Source organism: Marmota marmota, unplaced genomic scaffold, assembly GCF_001458135.2.
Source record: "Marmota marmota marmota unplaced genomic scaffold, marMar, whole genome shotgun sequence".
Lineage (NCBI taxonomy): Eukaryota > Metazoa > Chordata > Mammalia > Rodentia > Sciuridae > Marmota > Marmota marmota.
This window is the reverse complement of record NW_025999960.1, coordinates 3,066,106-3,091,529: the sequence shown is the minus strand read 5'-3', so window position 1 is coordinate 3,091,529 and position 25,424 is coordinate 3,066,106. Positions and strand designations below refer to the sequence as shown.

Below are 25,424 nucleotides of genomic sequence, written 5' to 3'. Positions count from 1 at the left end.
TAAGACAACAGTATTAGTTATCTATGGCTAGGTAACAATATTACCACAAATATAGCATCTTAAAACAACTTATTATCTCCTTCTGTGGATCAGGAATTCAGGCACAGCTTAACTGGGTTCTCTGTAAAGCTGTAATCGAGGTGTTGGCCAGGGTAGGGGTCTCATCTGAAGCTTATTAAGGATCTGTTTCTGAGCTTGAGTAGTTGTGGGAAACTCAGTCCCTTATGGCTGTTGGATTGAGGAGCTCAATCTCTTGCTGGCTGTCAGATGCAGGGTGCTTTCAGCTCTGTGTATGTGGTTATTCCCAACTTGGTTGCTTGCTTCCTCAAAGACAGCAAAGGAAAGAGAGTCTCCCAGCAAGATGGGCTATCATCTTATGTAATGTTATCATGGAAGTGACATCTCATCACCTTTGCTGTATTCTATGTTTAAACACATTCATATCCCACCTGCTGGGCAAGGAACACACAAGGAATGAATATCTAGAGGTGGGGATCATGGGGGTCCACCTTAGAGTCTGTCAGCTACAATAATGTCAGGGAGGTTGCAGGTGGGAGGCTGGCAGAAAGATTATATTATGAACACCATCATTTTTGGAGGGGAGGTACTGGAGATTTAATCAAGGGCTTCCTTCATGCTACACATGTGTTTGACCATTGAGCTATATACTTAGCTCCCACCATCTTAGATAGTATGGATTTTCTTTCTAAGTAGGGTAGAAAACAATTTTGACTCTTAAACAGGGAATTCTATATGATTTACACTTCTTAAATATCTCTCTGCTTAAGTGTCTAGGAGAAATTTATAGTGGTACCAAGAAGGAAGCAAGAAATCCAGAGATGTCTGTTGCTATATCCTGCATAAAAGATGGAAGCCTGGCTTTGGTGATAGAGTATATAGAGAAAAGTGGATAGAACTGCTATCAACTTGATTTATCATGGGACTCTTCACAGACAAATTAAGTAATCTGCCCAAGTTCACAAACTATCATGGGAAGAGCCAGAAGTAGAACTCTCCCTGAGTCAGTCCAGTTCTCTTTCTATTTTCTATATGTGATTATAGATGCCATGTTTCAGTTCCTGCCTCTATCTCTCACCTCCAAATTTTGCTTCACACAAAGTACAGGTTGCTTTGAAGGAGAATCAGTTGCTTTTGTTAATTATTTTATTAATGTTACCAATTCCAAAAGCATCTTTTAGGGTTGCTGTAACTCTAAAAGACGCTTTTGGAATTGGTAACATTAATAGTGGTAGCGGTAGGTAGAGCTAGCAAAGGCAATTGTCTTTGAGAGAAGACGTCCACTGCAGCATGAGCAAGAAGCCCTAGAATTTATTCTCATGTGTAGTAAGTTCTGTGATGTCCCCGGGCACACATTTATAGAAGTCTGGGTGGCCCCCAAAATGCAACGCATGTGAAAGGAGACTGTGCTATCTTCTCAATTTGCACTCCTCTGAGATGTGTGGGGTGCCAGTTACAGGAATTCTTTATGCAGTATCCTATTTCCTTTCCTTAGGCTGTCTAAATGGTTAAGAAGTTTCCATGGGATGCATTCCTCCTGGCTCAATACTAGTCTTCTAGTGTACACAATAGCATGAGTTGGAAACTGCTTTTGTAAGAATAACTACCAGCCAGGTGTGTGATGGCACAGACCTATAATCCTAGTGACTTAGCAGGCTGAGGCAGAAGGATCACCAAGTTTGAGGTCAGCCTGAGCAGTATAGTGAGATTCCATCTCAAAACAAAATAAAAAGGGCTGGGGATATAGCTCAGGGGTAAAACACCCCTGGGTTCAATCCCCAGTACTGCTGGGAAAAAAATTAAAAAAGAAAGAAAAAAAAAGTTAGTATTACATGCTAGGCAATGTGCTAAGTACTTTTACATTTAATCAACAAAACATCACTGTGAATTATTATCTTATTTTAGAGGTCATAAAACTAAAGTTCTAAGAAATCCAACTTACACTTAGCTTGTGTTTTTTTTTTTTTTTTTTTTTGTGTGTGTGCTTTTATCTACTTGTGTCTGAAGGGGAATCTCTTTCCTAGAAAAACAGTTTGCATCAAAAAAAACATTTAAGTGAATTTTATTTAAGTGCAGCTCCATTTTGTCTTGTTTTTCACTATGTTGTACTTATTGTTAGGCATTTTGAAAAAAAAGTGAAGGTTTCTAAAGTCTACATAGCTTAAAAAATATAAAATGAAAACAACATACTGTTTATTTTCCTTTCTTTTTCATGATCCCCAAATCATTTCACTGTCAACCTACAGGAATAATATGCATTCGCTCAGGCTTCTGCTGAGCTTTAATTATGCTGTAAAGTGTTTTTTTTTTTGTTTTGTTTTGTTTTGGTACTGGGGAGTGAACTTAGCCACTGAGCCACATCCTCAGCCCTATTTTGTATTTTATTTAGAAACAGGGTCTCATTGAGTTGCTTAATGTCTCGCTGTTGCTGAGGCTGGCTTTGAACTTGCAGTCCTCCTGCCTCAGCGTCCTGAGCTACTGGGATTACAGGCAAGCGCCACCACAGCCGACTTGCTGTATAGTTTTAAAGAGGCTATTTCCAATAGTCTATAAAGAATATCAACATTATGATGAGTATAAAACAGATGAAGGGGACATTTAGATCAAATAACAAGTAGCTCAACTGCTGATGGAAAGGTAGAGCTTGCTGTCTGAATTTTTACTTGATATTAATTACAAACAAAAATAATCCAAGGTAGGCACTTCAAATTGGGCAGTAGGGAGAGGACACTGGAAAGGGAAGTAGGAAAGCATCACAGAAAATGTAAGGTAGGGGCTGGGGATATGGCTCAAGTAGTAGTACGCTTGCGTGGCATGCGTGAGGCACTGGGTTCGATCCTCAGCACCACATAAAAATAAAATAAAGATATTGTGTCCACCTAAAGCTAAAAAGTAAATATTAAAAAAAAAGGTAGCCCATGACAGGTACATTATGGAAGCAGCTGCCTGAGTCATTCTTCCGCCAAAGGATTTTTATTTCAAAGGGACTTAATGGTGAAGCACTATTAATGCATTAATTCCAGTAATTAAAAAAATAATATAAACCAAACTACTAGGAATGTGTAATTATAATTTTATGAAAAAAGCCCATAAAATATTAATCTTAAAAACTAGGAATTCTCTTTAAAAATTGCCCTAGATGACTGTGGAAACTTTTTTTTTTTTTCTATTTGAGGTCTGCATTACTTGAGTCTTGTCTTACATGAAAAAAATTTTCCTCAAATATTGAAGAGATAAGATACCCTGTCAATCTGAAAATATGTGAAAGTACCATATTTTAAATAAACTTATGATAATTGTTGCCCAAGAATCTTTATCTTCCTTTGCCTTCTTATTTTTCTTGGTTGCTCCCCTCTCTCTTTGTCTCCCTTCCCTTTTCTTCCTCCCTTCCTCCTTCCCCCAAATCTTACAGAACCACTGAGAAGCTGACTTCTATCACCCATATCAAAATGTCCAAGATAATTTCTCACATCTCCACTTGTAGACTACCAACTTTCACATCCTCTGGTGAATTAGTCTTTTCAGTTTCAACAACATGAAGCTACGTTAATTATAAGTGACTGCAACATACCCTGCAGGGATGGTACCTTTCTCAGACAATGCATACTTAACATTTCATATTTTCAAGGGTTGTAAAGTCTGGTTGTTTTTGTCAGAATGAAACCATCCATGATGACTCTTTAGCGTTTTTGTCTATTTTATTGATTTGGTTGTTTTGCCATTTATATCTGTAGCTTGAATTCCCACCCAGTTCCAGGAGGACAAGGGGCCATATTGTCCCCGAGGGTGGCTTCATGGTCCTCCTGCCTCAGCCTCCCAAGCTACTGTGATTACAAGCATGTACTTGTCCCTTCAGGTGCCCCTAGCACGGGCCCATGTGGGGACTTGGGAATAGTGCTGGCGTGCGAGGGACCTGTTTTGCTTTTGCCTTTGCTTTGGGATTGCTCCTAATGGGAATGGGATGGCAGTGCCCAAGGGCCACTGCTGAGGGAAGTTGAAGGCTTGTTAGAATGAACTCTTAAACCCGTTGAGTGTGAGTGATTTTTGGGTTCGCCTAAAACAACCGAAAATCAACTAGGGTGCTAGCAGCTTGAGAGGGTACCTGGCTAAAAATGTCCAGAAGTGATGGACTTAACCTCTAGGTTCTAGAGCAGTCAAAGGGAACTTAGTTAACATTCTTGTTCAAGAAACTTAACTTAATTAAGTTCATAGAAAATAGGGAATAGGGGAAGAGGAAACAAGTCAAATCATTGACACATAAAAGTTTGGGGGCAGTTCTTTTCAAAACAAGCCAGATTTGCTGGCTTTAAAGATCTCCTCTGGCAGGAAATTGTTTTACTTTTTACTTTTTGGTGGTGAGAGGGATTGAACGCAGGACCTTACATATATAAGGCAGGCCATTCCACCACTGAGCTACATTCCCAGGCCCTGGAAAGCTTTTTTTTCTAAATCATCTTTTTCATTTTTCAGAAGACATGGCTATAGTATTATTGTGTATTCTCCTATAAATGTTATGCTATGCTTACATAGACTATTGTACTGGACTTGTTTAGTTATTTTTGTTTTTGCATTCTTTCTTGATTCATTTTTGCAATATATGTTTGGAAGTAAATGATTTATTGCATTTAATGGATTATTTGGGATCTATGGTGAGATCTATATGACCCAACGGATAGTTTTGCCTGGTCTGGAAATATAATTTTTAGGTTTTATTATTAGCTCAAGCTACAAACAATCTGTATAAGGCATGTTGTAACTTTGTGGCCACTCCTTGATTCAAACATGTGCCCTCTGCTTGTTTTTCAGTACAGGGAGGAACTCAGGGCCTTAAGTGAGCTAGGCAAAAACTCTACCACTGAGCTATCTCCTCAGTCCTCACACTTTTTCTAATCATGTCCACTCTTTTAGTGTGTGGTCAAGAGAGGCATAGCCTTTCTCCTCTCCTCAGCAGCTTGTTCTTTCTCTGGTTATAAACAAAGAGTCAAATGAATACTCTCCTATTTGTCTGACCTTCAATGTTGCCACATGAAATTCAGAGATTCAAAATTAAAATGTAACACCAGGAACTGAAAAGAACACAGATAATAAATGGCAAAATACTGTATCAAAAAATGCTAACACAGAAAATTTTTATGTGGAATCTACCAGACTGTTAAACTGGAGCCTTGTTTTCTTGATTACTCTCCTGATTTTTCTGTTCTCTAGCTAGGCTAATTTTTTTTTTTTTTTTTTTTTTTTTTTATCAGAGCCTTAGATACAAGACCTAAAACAATTCCATTTGATGAAAACAGTTGGACACGTGTTTGAGCCAAGTTATTTATTTTTTAAAAACGTGTTTAGTTGGTCAGAAACACTTGTCCTTTCCTTCAGAAACTCTGATGTATTTTTAGCCTTTCCTCCTAATTTTATGCATCCTTACCAAAAATAATTTTTTTAACCAGCTTTTGAGTGCCAATGAATTAATTCGTTCCACAGCAACAAATAACAGCCCAAATAAACACAATCTTATTATTGAAGGATACAGAGTTGCCTTACTACAGTTTTGTGGCAATGCTGATCTGGAGCATTCTGCTCTTATAGGCCAAGTCCCTGCTTTGGAAATAGTGATTTTCCCCATCCTACTATGAAGGGTGTTACCCAAGTGGCAAAGATGCCTCTGCCATTTCACAACTGCCCACCTGGGCGTTTTGCCCTTTTCGAGGCATTGAAATCACCTGCTCAAGGTCGCGCTGCCAATCAGTACTGAATGCAATCAGCAACGCACGGCAGGGCTGCGCGGTTTACAGCCTGCCGGCGCTCGTCCTGATCCCGGTCACCTGGTGCCCAGCAATTTGCAACCGCTGGAGAATGCGCCCTCTCCCGACCGACCGCCAGCCGCAGCTGGGCTGGGAACTAATGCCCAGCTCCCCCGGCCGGCACCGTAGATACCGGAAGGAGGCGGGGCAGCTCACGGGCGCGCGCGCGGGTGGGGACGGAGCGGGCGCGCTATAAAAGCTGCGCGCGGCGGAAAGGGCGGGTCTGGGCACGAGCGGCTGAGTCGGCGGAGAGCCCAGCGCCGCAGACGCCGCGGGCCAGGACTGGGAGGGGAGAGGGAGGAGACAGGAGGAGGAGACGCGAGTGCGGGGTGGCGCCGGTCCACCTCCGCAGCTCGCCTGGCTCCCGCGGGCTTCGAAGGCGGGCCCGGGCTGCGGCAGCGGCGGCCTTGTGGCCTGGGGAGGTGAAGCCGGGCTGCGGCGGCCTCGGTCGGCGCGGCGTGGGGAGGTGACCCTCCTGGCGAGGGTGGGCAGGTCCGGGTGGCAGCGACAAGGTGGAGGGGGGCTCGGCATCGCTGGGCGGGGTCCTCGAGGGCAGCGGCTCGTGCCTTTCTCCCCAGGTCGGCCTCCCCAGCGACCTTGCAGAAGTGGACCCCAAGGGCTGTGGGCAGGGGGAGGGGTCTGTCCCTTCAGGGTGCTTGTGACCACTGGGTCTAGGTACCCCTAGCGCGGGCCCATGTGGGGACTTGGGAATAGCGCTGGCGTGCCAGGGGCCTGTTTTGCCCTTGCTTTGGGGATGCTCCTAATGGGAATGGGATGGCAGTGCCCAAGGGCCACTGCTGAGGGAAGTTGAAGGCTTGTTAGAATGAACTCTTAAACCCGCTGAGTGTGAGTGATTTTTGGGTTCGCCTAAAACAACCGAAAATCAACTAGGGTGCTAGCAGCTTGAGAGGGTACCTGGCTAAAAATGTCCAGAAGTGATGGACTTAACCTCTAGGTTCTAGAGCAGTCAAAGGGAACTTAATTAACATTCTTGTTCAAGAAACTGCTGGTTCACTTGGCGAGTGAGTTTTAAGATTTAAATGTCATTCATATAAATGAGATTGGGGGCTGGGGATGAGAGATCAGATAAAGAGGTTTGAGTGGTTGCTTTAGATAAAGGTCCCAACGTGGAAAGCTTATTTGTGTGTGAATGTGAGAAATCATTTGATCACAGAATTATTCAGAATGTGATATGCCCTTAGTGGAGAGAGGAGCTTGGAAGCCATTGCTTATGGGTTCTTCTTCTGACCATGTGGAAAATCGAATTTCTGGAAATATCCCCTATATTGTAGATTTTGCCTAGGCCAGTGCTTGTCACTAATTACTTTAAAAATAATGGGATGGACGTCCAGTATCTGAAGCACCATTAGGTTCTGAATTCACTTCCGTGGAAGAGAATTTTAAGAAAGTGGGTCTAGACTTCCCTAGGGAATTTAAAGCCTGGTTTATCCCTCTAGTTTACTTTTATTCTTAACTTCCCCCTCCCCCCTCCTTCAGCTTCATCTGTTTCAATGGTGCAACTCTCTCCATCCCCTTTTGGTTACCAGTCACCTTCAGGCCATTCAGAGGAGGGAAGAGAGGGGAATATGAAGTCAGCCAAGCCCCAAGTGAACCACAATCAGCACGGGGAAAGCCAGCGGGCCCTCAGCCCCCTGCAGTCTACTCTCAGTTCTGCTGCATCTCCTTCCCAGGCGTATGAGACCTATATTGATAATGGACTCATATGCCTTAAACACAAAATTAGAAACATCGAGAAAAAGAAGGTAACTTTTTTTTCCCCTCCCAGCCCTCTGTATGCATGATCTTAAACAAGGGTTAAAGAATTGACATTTTCTTTATGTCAAGAATCACAGATCTTCCTTCCTGAAGATTTAACTAACCTTGGGATTTAGTCTGAGAACAATTTAAATAAGCAGGCTAAATATTGGATGTATTAAACCTTCTGTTTCTTTTTTCAACACAGCTGAATAACAGTATTCTTCATAGTAAAACTATTATGCATACTGCTCTTGAAATTCTTGAAGAGCTAGTTATTTTGGGGCAGATAATTTTTTTGAGTTACAGAATTAATGTTTCTTTTCAAGGATGAGTAAAAGCCTGCTTTTTTAGCTTGTTTTCCTTGTGACTTTCTGCAGCAGTTGATATTGCAGTATTGCTGCTGCAGTCATTGGAAGCTTTAACCATGGTAGAGCCAAAAAATATTTCAGCACTAATTTTTGTGTTTGCTTGGTGTTGGTTTAAGATTGGTAGGGGAAAGTATTGTGGACAGCCTTGTAAAAAGGCCCAGGGGTTATTATCAGCTTAAAGTTATAGTAAATGCTGATGTATCCAAATCATTTTCCATTTCCTGAGTCATGTAGCCTATGAAACAGTACTGAACGTTTCTTTGTTGTGTCATGATTCTCTTCTGATTTAGACGGTAAGGCTGAGTGGGTAACTATCTGGACCTACGTGTTTGTACATACTTTTATGTCAAGATCTAGTTAAACCTTAGGAAGCCTGCTTTGCTTTTTTTTTTTTTAGTTCGTTTTGTGGTACTGGGGATTGAACCCAGGGCCTCAGACATGCTAGGCAAGTGCTCTATCACTGAGCCATACCCCTAATCCTGGGAAGTTTCTTTCAATGCCCAGTTTTAACCAGATTTTAAAAATGTGGTTGACTTTATCTCCCTTCAACCTGTCTTTTCTTTTCACTCTTTCTTTCAGCTAGGAAGGTAGTAAAGAAGGGCCAGTTGCTAGTATCTTCACCATTTTTCTTTTGAATATATGCATTTGATCACAAGTGTGATAAGATGAATTTGCCTGGGTCAGCACAAATTCCCTACCACTATGAGAACTAGTCAAAGTGGGACTATTAATGGAGATTCATTAATGGCTTTCCTCAGATAGAGAAACTACATATATGTAAACCTATATTCTCTAGCTTAACTACTATTCCTCTTTAATTTTGAATACCTGGAAGTACCGGTGCTTTCATTTCAAGCTTCTGGGAAAGCATTTTTAGACTCTAAAGCAATATAGGAGGAACCTGAGAAATGCTTGACAAATATACTGGGTTTATGTTATCATTATGGCACTGAAAATGCAATTTATTTTTCATGTATTTCTTTAAATAAAATATCAAGTTTAATATGAAAAATAATAAGTTGTGGCTACTATAACATTAGAAAGGAATTCTTTTACATTTGTGCTTCCTTTAGGAAACTGTCATATAATTCAGCAGGTAATTGAACTAATAAGTTTAAGTATGAGGTTAGAGCAGAACTTGAAACCTTGACACCATTGATATTGATTTGTGCCAGATAATTTTTTTGTTGTGAGGGGCTATCCTGAGCATTATGGGTTGTTTAGTGACATTATTGGCCTCTACCAAAAGATGCTGGTCCACCTCACTCTTAACTCCCCAAGTTGTGATAACCCAAACTGTCTCCAGACATTGCCAGATGTCTCTGGAGGACAAAATTGCCCAAATGAACACCACATATGATTGACTAAGGTAAGTCTCTGTGCACTAAGTAGTCTAATTATAAATAGAAGTTTTAAGAGGAAAATGCTTTGAGTTGGTGCAGTGGCATGTGCCCTTAGTCCCAACTACTTGGGAAGCTGAAGCAGGAGAATTGTTTGAGGCCCTCCTGGGCAATATAGCAAGACCCCTGTCTTAAAAAGCTAGAGAGAAAGGGCTGGAGTTGTGGCTCAGTGCCTAGCATGTGTCAGGCAGTAGGTTTGGTTCTCAGCACTGCTTGTAAATAAATAAAATAAAGATCCATTGATAATTAAAAAAATTTTAAAAAAGCAAGAGAAAAGTATTGTACCTTTTTATTATAATTTTAGAAAAATGTTGTTCTTTTTGAAAATATTAAATTCCTTCATTTAAAGGTCCTGGAAAATGAATTATTTATAATTAGCATACAGGCTCTAATAATAAATCTCAATTGCTAGACATGTAGACTGGTTAATAGGAGTGAACTTGGGCTAGCATGGAGTGGGCTACATGTGTTTTGCTAATCTGTCACATTTCTTCTCATATGAAAGCTTTGCCCATTACCTCCAATACTTTCATATTCTAATAATCTAGCACTGTAGCATCCTTTTAAATCCCCCTTTTTCAGCCTGGTGTGGTGGGTAATCCCAGTGGCTCAGGAGATTGAGGCAGGAAGATTGCAAGTTCAAAGTCAGTTTCAGGAATGGCAAGGCCCTAAGCAACTCAGTGAGACCTTGTCTTCTCTAAATAAAATACAAAATAGGGCTGGGGATGTGGCTCTTGGTTAAGTGCCCCTGGAAGTACTGGAAAAAAGAAAAAATCACCCTCCCCGTTTTTTTTGCAATTCATTATGCTTCATACATCAAAAACATCTGACGTGTTTATAGATGCTCCCTTTGTGCCCAATTTTGGGAAACTTCTGTAGGTTCAGAGCAATTAAGTACTATGAAGACCTTACATTCTTTTATTTCTCTACATTTTGTATTGGTGTATATAGTTGTACATGAAGTAGGATTCGTTGTTACATGTTCATATAGGCACACAGTGTAACAATATAATTTGGCCAATATCATTCCTCAGTATTTCTCCTTTCTTTTCTAAGACCTTTCATTCTTTTTTTATTTTCTTGTACTGCAGATTGAATCCAGGGGTGCTTAACCACTAAGCTACATCCCTAGCCTGTTTTATTACTTTTTTAAAATTTGAGATAGGGTCTCACTAAATTGCTTAGGGCCTCACTAGGTTGCTGAGGCTGGCTTTGAACTTGTGATACTCCTACCTCAGACTCTAGAGTTGCTAAGATTACAGGCATGTGCCACCGTGCCTGGCAGACTTTATATTCTTAATGGATCTACAGTGGTCCTTCCCCCAAACTGGCCTTATCTGTTTGAAATTTTGTTACTCTTACACTGGGGCACTAAATCACCGCAGATTCCATCAGTCACACAGCCAAAAATTTACTTTTGTGGAGCTCCTTCTTCAGAGATATTCATACACGTAGGGAACTCAACCACCTAACCCACTTCTTCCATTTGTAAAATGAGATACTACTACCTAACTCAGAGTTGTGAGAACTAAATGAATTTGAAGCAGCTGTCACACTGTCCTGTCACCACTCAGCACTGTTCCACTGCTCTAATTCCTGGGGTGCATAGTTATTACATGTAAGAATGTTTCACCTCAAGAGAGGCACTTTTCTATTGCAACTGTAGAAATAATTAAAATACCAGCATCAGAATATCCCATTTTCAATGGCTTATACCTATGGTATTTAAGTTGTACTTGGAGCTGAGGCTGTTCCATCTATGAGATATTGACCTAAAGTCAGCCAACATCAGGGTTTTGCTGCAGCAGTTGGACACAACAACACAAAAAAGTAGTGGGAAATCTCAGGGCTCAACTCTATGGAACAAAGGGTCTGGCTACACTGAAGCAGTGCAGAGACCAGAGTAATGTTATTCTATGTGCCCGCCCCCTCACGACTGGAACTCATTTAATTGCTCTCTGCCTATGGTAAAATGGAATTCTTGAGTATTGATTGCTTACTTCAAGAAACCTTTTGTTTTCAAAGGGAACAAAGTCTGATATTTATTTGCTTCAGGTTTTTTAAAAAATCATATTATAGTAGATACAAATTTCTCTTTTGCAGCTCAAACTGGAAGATTATAAAGATCGTCTGAAAAATGGAGAGCAACTTAATCCAGACCAGTTGGTAAGTGGCTTATGATTCTTTGTCAAACATACTGGTTTCTTAATAAAATTCTAGGTGGATTTAGTGAGACCAGAGGCTTAATAGATCAAAAGGAATTAGTATCTGATGCATATTAGGTTAACAACAAATAATTGTGTATTTCAAAATAGCTAGTAGAGAGGATTTTGAATGTTCTCATCATAAGGAAATGATAAATATTCAAGGTGAAGGACATGCCAGTTACCCTGATATGATCATTACACATTGTATATATGTATTGAAATATCATACTCTATCCCACAAACATGTACAGTTACTATGTCAATTAAAGATAAAAAACAAGCCCTGAGTTTAGTTTTTAAAATTTGTAATATTTCATACAATGCAGAAACCAGGAAATATTTAAAAAGTTGTAGTTTTTCTTTCACCTCATCTTTTCACTGTTCAGTTCTCATGTTACGGTATACTCATTGTTATGTTCTTTCAGAATTTCTTTAAATTTATATAAATTTATAAAAAAGATTTATTTTTGCCTCCTATTTTTTAATAGACTTTAGTTTTGAACAATTTTAGGTTTATAGGGAAATTGAGCAGAAAATACAAGTTTCCATGTACCCCCTTGCCTACCCCCAGCCTCTTCCATTATAATGTCTCTCATCAAAGAGATGCATTTGTTACATTTGATAAATCTACATTGTCACATTATCATCAAAGTTCATTAGGGTTGATTTTTGGTGTTGCATATTCTTTTTCTTTGTTTGTTTTATTCTCTTTTTTGATTGGTGCTGGGGATGGAACCCAGTTTGCATGATAGGCCAGTGCTCTATCATTGAGACATACCCCCAACCCCTTTGGTGTATTCTATGTATTTTGATAAATGCATCTACCGTTAGTGTCATTTAGAATAGTTTCACTGTCCTAAATCGTCTCTGTACTACACTTATTCATTCACTTAATTTTTTTTTTCATTGATTTTATGTGGCAGTAGTATCTCCATAATACACAGTCTTTAAAGTTTGGTTGAGCTCCTCTGTGAAACTATTTGAACTTTTTTTTTGAGGTGGGAATGGGAGCTCTTTGAAAATACTATTTTTTTTTCCTTTGAAAATTGATTTTGTTTAGATTTTTTCTTTTGGAAGCAACTTTCAAAACCTTTTTCTTGAAAATCACTTATTTACTTTTTAAAATTTATTTGCATAGATTGGAATGAAGTTGTCCCTTTAATAAAATTTCACTGCCTGCTTCTTTGGTTACTTTCTATTTATTTTTAATTTTTTGTATTTCTATTTCCTCAGTTTCTTCTTCTTTTTCTTTCTTTTTTTTTAATCTTGAAAATTTTATTTTAACCTTTAAATATTTCTGCCAAGTAGGGCTTTCTTTCTTTTTTTTTCCCACTGTGCAATCCACTTCAGTGCTAGCAGCCTACACAGGCAGACCTCAGTTTATTCTTAATGAAGCTAGCTCATGATAGGTGTGTGTTTGTGTGTATGTACACATGTATGTCTGCAGAAAAAGTGTGTATATATGTATCTATACGTACCACACACACACACACACACACATACACACTATACTTTTTTTTTCCTTAAGAATTAGTTTTTGAATTTTTGTTTTAAATTTCACTTTTTGCCTTTTCTTTTCCCTTTTGATTTGTTTGCTACTTTTTCTAACATAAAAATTTTATTTGTAAAAATTCCTTGAGTGTGATTTTTCCGTCAAGCACTGCTTTAGTGGTGTTAGGTATTGATATTGTATTTTTAATTGTGAGAAATTTGATAATTTTAGTTTGATTTTCTTCTTTAACCCAACAGACATTGGTAATATTGTAAATAAAGTTTTCTTTTGTCTGTATGGCTCTTTTATCCACTTTGAAGTGGCAACTTTTCTTTTTTTTTTGTCTGTATTGGGCACTCTACCACTGACCTACATCATCACCACCCCACACAACCACTAACAGCCCTATTTTATTTTGAGATAGGGTATTTAAGTTACTGAGGCTGGCCTGAACTTGTGATGCTCCTGCCTCAGCTATACAAATCACTGGGATTGCAGGTATGTGCCATGATGCCTGGCAAAGATAATATCTTAATTGAGTTGATTTTAGAGTCCCATTTAAAACTACATGTTTTAGTTCAGATATAGATTTGAAATGGAGAACCAAGTTACAAGTGAGTTCTTTGGTTCTACAGAAGTTTTTGCCATTGAAGAATTAGGATTTGGTTTCTCTTACCGCTAAACTCTGATCCTGTGTTGTAATTAATGCACCTACTGATAAGCACATTAAATAATGTGCAATCTTCTGGACACAGTGGTCCATGCCTGTAGTCCCAGTGATTTGGGAGGTGGAGGTGGGAGGATTGCAAGTTTGAGTTCAGCCTGCCTATCTTAGTAAGACTCTGTCTCAAAATAAGGGGAAAAAAAGGGCTAAGGGTATATCTATCTCAGTGGTTAAGTATCCCTGCATTCAATTCCCAGTACCACACAAAAAGGAAAAAAATAATATAGAATCTTCTTTCCTTCATCATTCCTCTTTTATTTGCCTAATCAAGGTAGGCCACTTGAACTGTCCATTATTTTTCTAACTATTAGCCTTTTCTTGGGACTTTAGTCCTATTGTCTCTTGTGTCCTTGTTGTGAAACAGAAATCTCAGTACAAAATTGATCTCTTTTTTTATACCTCATCCTCGCAAAACAAAAACCTTCCCCTGGTATTTCCAAGCTCATTAAATGGTTTTGCCAGCTATCCAACTGTGAAAGCCTGAAACCAATTTTGGCCCTAACCTCTGATTTTAATGTGCTTATGAGATATCATGGGGTATGTATGTATTTAAAAGTATATGACCTGGAGCATAAAGTTTAGTCTAGAGATTTATCACCTATATGGCTGCTAATAGAACCATAAGAGAAGATGAGACTATCTTGGGCAGAATTATAGAAAGCAGAATAGATACTGAGAACAGAGTCCTGAGGATCTGACATTTCATGTTTGGATAATAGCTTAAGATACAGTGAACTTATTAGGGCTCATGCATCATTTTGTGTGTTTTATAAGTACTAAGTCATTTAAATTCTACAGCATCTATGTGCAGTAGGTCTTATGCCTATCTTACAGGTACTCGAAACTGAAGTGAGAGAAGTTAATGGAAATATTGTTGGCAAATAAGCAGCTGGTAAATGGGAAAAAATAGAAGTTTATTATATGAGAAGCAAGGTGTTTATAAAGCAGGAGAGTGCCTTTTTGTTGAAGGCTGCTGAGAAATCAATCAAATGAGAATCATAAAAGACCCAAACCAGAGCTTTAAAGAATGGGATTGACATCGCCAACTTCAATTAGAACTGGTCTAGTGGAATGGTAGAAGCAGAATCTAGGCTGATGAGGTCTGAAAAGGAAATAGAGATCATCAGTTTGGAAATTTGTCTGAGACTGGAAAGAAGTGGTTGCCAGAGAGAAACTTTAAATTTTTCTTATTTGGGGATGACTTGAACTTTTTTTTTGTGTGTGTGTGTGTACTGAGGATTGAACTCAGGGACTTGTGCACGTGAGGCAAGCATTCTACCAACTGAGCTATATCCCCAGCCCATGACGTGGACTTTTTAAATGCTGATTTAAAGCATCAACAGAGAGGGAGAAACTCTGTTAGAAAACTCTAAAGAGAGAATCACAATACGGATTTCTTTGAAAGTAGAATTAAATATGATCCAAGGCACAGGTGGAGAGAATTTCTTCTACTCTGTAAGGAAAGGACTGGTGTACATTGGGTGATGGGAAGTCAGGTGGCTCAAAGCTAATACCATTTGGGAATGGATTTGAAGTATTCCTTTCTAGATTTATGTCCCTCTGAGGATTATATGCTATGGTTTTATTATCTGCCCGTTCATGTTTCTATAGATGGGAGGCCACGTTATCTTTTCTATTATGAAACATGGTCCAAACGAAGTGTTGCATCAGAGTTATAATGCATAATAAAGCAAGCAGCAGAACCACCTCTCAACTGGAATAGTACATTGTCAGTACTACTGAAGTTCTTACCCAGTATTTTTTCCTTCCTGTAACTGTGATCTTGAAACTCTCTCCCCACTTTTAATTTAATTTTTGTTTATTGCCCTTAAATCTGTGAGAGCTACTTTTTGTACCTTATAATCAGTGGTATCACACTATATATTCTGTAGTTTTCCTTTTTCACTCACTATATTTAGTATTTTTCTATCGATGCAAGTAACTGTATTTTATATTTTTCTCTTCTTAATAGTAATCTGTAAATAGATGTATTTTGAACAGTTCTTTCATCAATCTTATGTATATATGTTATTGAGACATGGGAGAAAGATTTTTTCTAGGGTATATACATATCATTGAGCTGTAAGGTTTGCCCATAGTTAACTTCATGGGTACAAATGTTAAACTGTCTCCCAAAATTATTGTACCAATTTTTACTAATATTGATGGTACAAGGAGTTATTAGTTTTCTATAACTTCATAGGAACTTAGTATTTTTTTTTTTTTTAAATCTAATCCCCTGCTTTTCCCTTAGAGCTCTTCTCTTTTCTTTTTTTTTTTTAAGAGAGAGAGAGAGAGAGAGAGAGAGAATTTTTAATATTTATTTTTTAGTTTTTGGCGGACACAACATCTTTGTTTGTATGTGGTGCTGAGGCTCGAACCCGGGCCGCACGCATGCCAGGAGTGCGCGCTACCGCTTGAGCCACATCCCCAGCCCCGGAACTTAGTATTATCAGACTTTTCCCAACAGATTATTGAGGGATAAGATAAGTGTCACAAAATAAATTTATTACAATTGCACAATTCAGAGATTTATACTAAATTTGTGGAGTTACGCAATTATCACTACAGTCCAGTTTTAGAATATTTTACCCCCTGAAGTCCCCTTTTGTGTCCTGATTTGTTTCTGTTTCTATAAGCTTGTCTTTTGTGGACATTTCATATAAAATAAAGTCTTTTGCATTTGGCTTCTTTTACTTAGCCTAATGTTTTTCCATGTAATAGTATGTATAGTATAGTATTCCACTATAAGGCTACACACATTTTGTTTATCTGTTTATCAGTTGCTGGATATTTAGATTGTTTTTATTTTGGGCTATTAAGAGTAATTTTGTTATATAGATTCATACATCTTTCTGTGGACATGTTTTCATTTCTTTTGGGCAATATCTAGGGGTTCAATGCTATACTATTTTAATTACTGATAATTTATTTGTCTTTATCTGGTTTGGCAAGTTCTCTAATTTTTGTGTGTGTTTCAATTGGCCCTTCTTTCATATAGATTCAAATTAAATTATCATGAATAAAGTCATTCTTTAAAATAAATTGTGTTCATTTGAGAAATCTTAAACTTGCTCCTTTAATTTCCTATAGGATATTGTTTGTCTATTAATAAATAATTGTTTATATGTATTTTCCACAATATCATAAATGTCTTGAGGTCGCTCATTGATTTCTGTGATGCTTACTGTGCTACTGTACATTTGATTGATGAATGAATATTTATAGGGAAATCCTATAGGCTCAGTGCTCTTAAAACCTGCAGGCCTCTCTAACCTTAAACTTCATAGATAGGGTAGAATTAGGGAGTCTGATTTCTAGTATAAAACTTGAATTTCTAGCATTAAAGTGGAATTTTTACATTTAACTTTATATAACTTTATAATTTTTACATTTAACTTTATATTGCTTGTTATTTTTCCTTAGGTAAGTATTTTTCAATGTGTATATAGTAAATGGCTAGTTCCTGAAATCTTAAATCTCCTCTGCTGTATTTAAGGAACATTTATTTTTACATATTTGTACTTATATGGTCACAGAATTGATGTTTTCTTATCCTGTGTGGTAGGAAGCAGTAGAGAAATATGAAGAAGTGCTACATAATTTGGAATTTGCCAAGGAGCTTCAGAAAACCTTTTCTGGACTAAGTCAAGATGTGAGTATGTTTTTTTTTTTGCTTTTCCTGAAATCAGTTTAACCACCTTGAAGAAATGTCAGTATCTAATAACAATGTTTGTTTATCATCCTTCTAATTTCTGCTGATATTATATTGGTATTAAAGATTGAGGATAGTTAATACTTTTTTAGATTTCTGGAGTCTCAAGGGAACACAAATAGCACCTGAAATATGGGACACCGTAAATGAAGCATTGGTTATTTAATATTTTATTTCATCATGGAATCACAGAAATCATTGAGAATAATTTTGACAAGTATATTGAAGATAATTTTTGAACATATGCCTATAAATTTACACAATATAGGCTTGTTAGTTGAACATTATTTAATAAAGGAGGAAATAGAGTTGGTACTCTTATTGAGCGCATGAAAATTATTATGGAAAATTTGTGATTTGTATTAAATTAAGTCTGGCCTTGTAATAGTTAAGTTCTCTATGTTGATAATACAAACTTTTCAAACTTTTATTTTTATTATTATTTTTTGTGGTGCTGGGAATTGAACTCAGGGCCTTGTGTGTGTGAGGTAAGCACTCTACCAACTGAGCTATATCTCTAGCCCCTCAAACTTTTATTTCTGACGTATTTAGTAGTTAATATAAAGTTTTAAGCATTCCTTAATGAAATACTCTTCACTGTTTCAGGATTTTAGCATTAGAAGTTCCTTTAAAGGTCATGTTTCAACAATTGAGGAAATTAAAAAAAAAATTGATTCCATGGGGAGCGTGTCTTATAAATAGTCTCTATGTTTTTGATATTTTTCCTTTTTAAAAATTTCTTTACTGTTCCTTTGGCATCGGGGAGGGCGGGGGAAGAAAGAAAAAGAAAAAGCCTTTGTCATTGTGAGATGAGCTCTGTCCTTGTCAGAGGGATTCATTATTCTAAGTCATGGTTCAGAAAATAAGTTGTCATTCACTACTATCGATTTGGAGTGGTTTATTTCGTATAAATTCTTCCTTTCCAAATTGGTCTTCAATTGGAAGATAAGGAAAATGTAACCTGACTTTTGAGTTTCCAATAAGAAGAAATACGCTGTCATTGGTTTTTCATATGACTGCACACTGTCACTTGAAGTCAGGTGTGAAATTTTCTGTTTATGCTGTCATGTTGCTGCTCAATAAATTTCAGATTTGGAGCTTTCAGATTTTGGATTTTTGAAAACCCCAAATTAAAGTATTTTTCTTAAAATATTTGGCCTTAAAAGGCTTGATATACATAATAAGAAAAGGTAAAATCTGGGGCTGGGGTTGTGGCTCAGGGGTAGAATGCTTGCCTAGTATGTGTGAGGCACTGGGTTCTTAGCACTGAATATAAATAAATGAATAAAATAAAGGTACACTAACATCTAAAAAAATTTATATATATATAAAAAGTAAAATCTTGAAATAAGTATGGCTATCAGTGATTAGTATTTTAGTTTGTATCATGGTATTTTTAAAGACACCAGGTATATCCTGGAGTTGGAAGTCAGATATTTGGATTCCCTTGTCTCTGGTTACCTGAGACAAACCAGTGAGTTCTTTTTTGGTATGGGTATTGAACCCAGGGGTCTTAATCACTAAGCCACAGCTACATCCTCAGCTCTTCTTATTTGTTTTGAGATAGGGTCTTACTAAGTTGCTTAGGGCCTTGCTGAGGCTGGCCTTGAACCTCAGCATCCCGAGTTGCTGGGTTTATAGGTGTGGGCCAGCACACCTGGCAGTGTGTTCTTTAACTGGAAAAGGAGATGGCTTAAGCAATAAGATTTATTATCTAATCTCAGCTATTTGGAATTATATCTTGTAATCTATGAATAGCTAATGTGGGTGGTGGAGAGTTGTCATTCAGCATTTATTTTAACAGCTACTGAAAGCTCAGAAAAAGGCCCAAAGAAGGGAGCACATGCTAAAACTTGAGGCTGAGAAGAAAAAGCTTCGAACTATACTTCAAGTTCAGTATGTATTGCAGAATCTGACACAGGATCATGTACAAAAAGACTTCATAGGGGGCTTGAATGGTGCAGTGTATTTGCCTTCAAAAGAACTTGACTACCTCATTAAATTTTCAAAACTGACCTGCCCTGAAAGAAACGAAAGTCTGAGGTAAGCTAATGAAAAATTTTCCCAAAATAAGAGCCCCATAGCACTTTAGTATATATCAACGAAGAAAACATTAATTTGATCAAACATGGAAAACTTTGGCGTTTGATAGATTGTCCAGAAAAAAAGTTAGTTTGAATGTGTTAATGTGCTTTTTCATTGTAACAATGTTTAAAAAATGTCTGATCAAGTTTTAACCCCATACAATTATTAACCATGATACTAATTATAGACAGTTGAAAACTTTTTGTCTTTATCTTCTTATTCCTGCTGTACTTAAATAGAGGTAATAAAGTTTAACTTTGTCAGTATCATTGAACTTTAAAAATGAGACTTATTTGGCATGTTTTTATCCTGTGAGCAAACACATAGATCTGATAATGTAAGTTTTACAATCAACAAATTTGGGCTAATTTTTTCCTTATAGTTAGCCACTTACTATTTTTGTTTAAAGAGAGTAAATCAGTTAATAAATATATCTCTATGCTTTTGCTTTGTTAAATACATGTTGTCCCAACTTTGTGTTAGTCAGTCATGTTAAAGGAGAGTCAAATTTCATCTGTTACTAGAAATCAGCCTTATATCATGAAGGTGCCCAATAAAACTCTTAATTACCTGTAGATAGCTATTTATCTTTTTATTCCTATGTTGATAATTTACCTCATTACTACTGTTAGATTGCTTATTGCTACCTTCTCACTTTGGTGGGTCCAGGGAATGTAACATACGTAAGTATGTGAAATGTCAGCAAAATGTAATTTGAAAAATCAGCTGCTGTCTTTAAAGTTAAATGCAGCTTTTATTGACTCCAATTCATTTTTCTTTCATCTATGAAACTTGCTTTATAACTAATGATACCTCGTTGGCAGTCTTAAATTCTTTTGGTCTATTCTTTGATAGTCATATTTGGTAAAATATTTTTAGTTGATTTAAGAAAAATTTCTTATTTTTGAAATCTGTAAATGGGAATTTTACCCTTTTAAAATTTCACCCTTTATAAAAATTTCACTTTTCATTTCCAATGAGTAAAATGGACAATATTAACATTTGACTGTCTTGACTGTTAATGGATTATACTGCATGAATTGTACTGCTCCACATATATACATATGTGCTTCTAAAGCCACTTTGTTCTGCTGCTGCTTTTCCTTGTCAGTGTTGAAGACCAGATGGAACAGTCATCCTTGTACTTTTGGGACCTTTTGGAAGGTAGTGAGAAAGCAGTGGTAGGAACGACATGTGAGTTTTCTCTACTCTGGACTTATGCAGTAAATACTAAACTTTATGTCTAGAAGTTTAGTATGATATTGAGGGTCTAAACTGTGTCAGTCCATCAGAACTTACATGTCTGACAATATTATATTCATTGAGAAAATAATCCCTTTGTTCAGTTCTGTTAAAAGCAGCTGTTATGTAGTCTTACTAAAGTGGAACTAAGGGAAAAGTTTGAAGTGGCAAAGCAATGTGATTTGAGAATAAAAGTTAAGTAATAGTGCTTGCTTCAATACTAGCTTGATTATTTTGGGGTTCAGTTCTCTATTCTGAGTGGAAGAACCTGTTCTATTTAAAAATCTTAAAACCTTGACATTAGTAATGCATGGATTTATCTACCAGATTGGCATAAGAGAATATGAATGGTTTGGTTAGTCTGTTGAAGCACTGTTTTTTATTGATTTGAAAATTATCTGGAGAGGGAGTGATTCCTTTTGGCTTCCTAAATATCTATTGGTCAAATGAACAAGCACAAATGGATACATGTGATGTACATATGTATGTAGTTCCCGCCCCCCAAATCAAGGATATTTAACCACTGAGCTACATCCTCAACCCTTTGTATTTTTTATTTTGAGAAATAAAACAACTCACTAAGTTGCTTAGGGCCTCACTAAGTTGCTAAAGCTGGCTTTGAACTTGCAGTCCTCCTTGAACTTGCCTCTGCTTTCCAAGTTGCTGTGGCCACTATACCTGGCAGGACATAGCTTTTTATACTGGCTCAGAATAATGAAAACTTACTGGAAGCTAATAGACATTTTTGTTAATTGCTTAACATTTAAGTTAATTGCTTCCCTTTTTTAAAAAAAATCCAAGTACGTATAAGTATTAAGATTTCTAACTCAAAGTTTAAGTCACAATTAAAAATTTATTTCTTGAGTGGGGTGTGGTGTCATGCACCTGTATTCCTGGCTACTCATGAGGCTGAGGTAGGAGGAATGCTTCAGCGTGGGAGTTCAATGCCAACCTGGGCAAAAGTGGGTTGCACTTACTGTATGACCAAACATTGATACTTCTAGTACCCAAGATGAATGAAAACCTTATGTTCATATGAGTATTTGTGCATAAATGCTTATGCTAGCTTTATTCATAATAATCCCTCAGCCTAGATGTTCATCAGCTGATAAATCAATAAACAAAATATCTAGGGGCTGGGGATGTGGCTCAAGTGGTAGTGTGCTCGCCTGGCATGCGTGCGGCCTGGTTTCGATCCTCAGCACCACATACAAATAAAGATGTTGTGTCCGCCGAAAGCTAAAAAATAAATATTAAAAAAAAAATAAACAAAATAGCTATACAGTGGAATCCACTCAGCAATTAAAGGGAATGAACTATTCATATGTGAAATATAGATGAATCTCAAAATAATTATGCTTAGTGAATGAAGCCAGACAATAAATGGGTACACATTATATGATTTCATTTTTATGAAATTCTAGGAAAGACATAATTAGATAGGCTGTTGGTTGCTGGAGGTTGGGGAAGGGGAGTAATTGCAAAAGGGGCATAAGGAATTTTTTGGGTTTATGAAAATGCTTTATATCATGGTTCTAAAGGGTGGTAACATGACTATATATTTGGTAAAACTGTACTTAAGATAGATGAATTTTGTTGTTTGTAAGCTATATCTCAAAGCTGATGAAAAAAGAAAAAGACAAAATCTATGTCATAGTTCTTCTATGAAAGGAATAATAGACCCAGATCAAGCATAGGAACTCTGCTTAGTTTGGGAATTATTTTTCTATTGGATATTTAAAATGAAATATTCTTTAGACCTATTTGTAGTGGGCAACTTTATCATATGATTAATGTGATGTGCTACAACATAACAGTAAAATCTTAATTATGGAATTTTATATTTTCATTAAGAGATCGTCCAATTATGGTTTTACATTGGTTATTTTTGAGGAACTGTCTTTTACTTCTCCAAAGCCTTAATGGGGAACACAAAGCAGTTGCTAGTTGTGATATCTTGGCGGGCAAATGGACTTGTCTCTCAGTTCAGGGAATGTGTGCATTTGTGACAGTAGAGTCTGATTAGGATCTCTAATTTTAAGTCATTTTTCATATGGTGGAAATGGAGGCCCAGAGAAACTTTAGTAATTTGCTGAACTTTGAGATTCTAATCTTTAACAATTATATTGATTCAGCATAAAATAGAGATGGGCTGCTTATTACTTTTTATTGGACTAATTCTTTGAGTATCTCTATGTTAACGTTTGTAATGATGTACTGTAACTTGGGTAAAATTAGGATTCCTATTCCTCATAATTTTCAATGAACTATTAGGTTATGTGATAACTAAGTCCTAATTAACTCTTTCTTAGACAAACACATGAAAGATCTACTGTCTAAATTGCTGAACTCAGGTTATTTCGAAAGCATCCCTGTTCCCAAAAATGCTAAGGAAAAAGAAGTATCCTTGGAGGAAGAAATTCTAATACAATCAGAAAAGAAAAATCAATTATTGAAGACTGAATCTATCAGAGAGTCAGGTTTGTTAAAAATCTCTGGAATTGTTTATTGGTTTATATATATATTATATACATATATATACATATTATATATATAATGGTTTATATATATAAATATATATACACACACACTCACACACACACATATATATATATATATATATATATATATATATATATCTGAAAATATTTTTCTNTATATATATATATATATAATTTTTTTGGTGTAGTTGGACATAATATCTTTATTTATTTATTTATATGTGGTACTGAGGATCAAACCCAGTGCCTCGCATGTGCTAGGTGAGCGCTCTACCGCTGAGCCCCAGCCCCAGCCCCTCTTTATTGGTTTCTTAACACTGCATTTAAAAAAAAATGTTTTTTTTAAAATGATTTGTCTTATTTTAATTCATTTGATTCTTTATGTATAGAATTCTTTTCTCCAGGTAAGCCTGAGTTTAGAAAACATCTCCAGCCTTTGTTGCCATGATTTATAGAGCAAACCTTAAGAGAAACATTAGGTTATATTTTGTTCCAAGAGAATATATTGGTTTAACCTCTCAGTTAAATTACTAGTAGGATAATTCTGCTTAAAATTGTGCCATAAATATAAGTTATAGTAGAATCCAATACTGAGGTAGAATGAAAATTTAAATAATCTAAAATCAAAATACTGATTTAGGAACAAAATTGCCAAAATTAAGAAAGACAATATACTTCTCAAATTATTTTCCTGAGAAAGAAAGATTTTCAAGAAGAAATTTGCTTTTGTTTGTTGAGGTTGAATTTATTAAAGTCTCTTTCAAGGAGGTAGTCCAGGTAGGGTTCTGGTGCCTACCAGTAAGAGTAAAGTTATTTTCAAAGTTTACTTCTCCTTACTTCTAAGACCAGTGTTTCAGTATCTCTCTTTTTTCGCTTCCTTCCTGACCTTAAACTGACTTGAAAGAGGTCTTTAAGGGCTCTTTTTCAAAGCTGAGATGACTAATTTTTATCACATAAGACCTGAACTATAATTCCAATTTAAATAAAGCTGTATTTTGGGTAGGAGGAGACAGTATTATTTTCAATCAGAAATAAATTTTTAGCTGAAACTTGACTTTAACAGAATGCTTTATATAGGAGAGCCACTAGCTTTAGTTAGAAACCACCCGCTGCTATGTGTTTGTGTGTGTGTGTGGTTCGACCCAGGCATTACGTATACTAGGCAAGCATTCTACCACTGAGCTACATTCCCAGCCACTCCACATGCTTTTGACCAATAAAGCAATAGTTAGAATCATTCGTACAATAAATGTACTTAATTGTACTATTCTTTTTCTGTTGTTCTTCTGAAGTCCTCTGAAATATGTTGCTGGAATGAATTACAGTTATAATAAGTTTAAAAACTTAGAATTACTTAGTATTTATTTAATATTCTTATTTAGTATTTATTTAACATTCTTTTATCTTCCCAGAGTCTCTCATGGAACTTGCACAGCCAGAGATACAACCACAGGAGGTAAGAGACTGAAAGATCATTTGCTGATGCTGTTTTTTCAGACTTTTGTATAGTGTTGTAGTTGTGAGCTGAGGCTCTGGAGCCAGACAGCCTGAGCTTGAATCCTAGCTCTGCGGATTATTAGCTTAGTGACTTGGGTAAGATTGTTGGCCCAGCTGTGTCCGTTATCCTCGTATGTAAAATAAGGATAATAATAATGTTTGACTCATGGGGTTATTGTGAGGATCAAAGGAGTTAAATTACTTAGAATTTGGCCTGACACACAATTAGTGCTGTTAACTGTTATTGATGTTTTTATTCTTGTGTTAGACTTTAAAGATGTATGGTATTATGCTCTCTCCAGAATTTACTCACATTGTTAGCAGAAAAGGGTATATTTTTTTCCCTCTTTTAGATGTGACATTGAAATTTGTGGGCCAAAAAGAGTGAGAGAAGAAAACATAGTATAATTGATATATGAAGGAAATAAAAGAAAAGGCTGGTAATACAGGAAATAGAGCTAAGCAGGTTTTCTTATATGAACTATTTAAATTAAGGGAGTCAAGTAGGTAGAAGGGTCCTAAGGCTGGCAGAGGTGAAATAGCTTTGGTTAAAGGGCCTAAATCAAACAGTTGTGGTACCACAATGGGTAGTTCTTACCAATCTTTTTTTTTTTTTTTTTTT

General features: G+C 36.7%; 1 protein-coding gene across 1 annotated transcript in view; it reads left to right on the top strand.

The window, feature by feature from the left end:
* The first annotated feature begins 6,400 nt into the window (after positions 1-6,400).
* Positions 6,401-25,424, top strand: part of Caprin2 (caprin family member 2) — a 49,195-nt gene continuing 30,171 nt past the window's right edge. Inside the window, exons 1-7 of the mRNA XM_048802438.1 lie at positions 6,401-7,576; positions 11,443-11,505; positions 17,331-17,417; positions 19,282-19,520; positions 20,674-20,756; positions 23,117-23,284; positions 24,718-24,761. Of these exons, the coding sequence (XP_048658395.1) occupies positions 7,325-7,576; positions 11,443-11,505; positions 17,331-17,417; positions 19,282-19,520; positions 20,674-20,756; positions 23,117-23,284; positions 24,718-24,761 (936 nt within the window). The 5' untranslated portion in view covers positions 6,401-7,324. The remainder of the gene's footprint in view (positions 7,577-11,442; positions 11,506-17,330; positions 17,418-19,281; positions 19,521-20,673; positions 20,757-23,116; positions 23,285-24,717; positions 24,762-25,424) is intronic.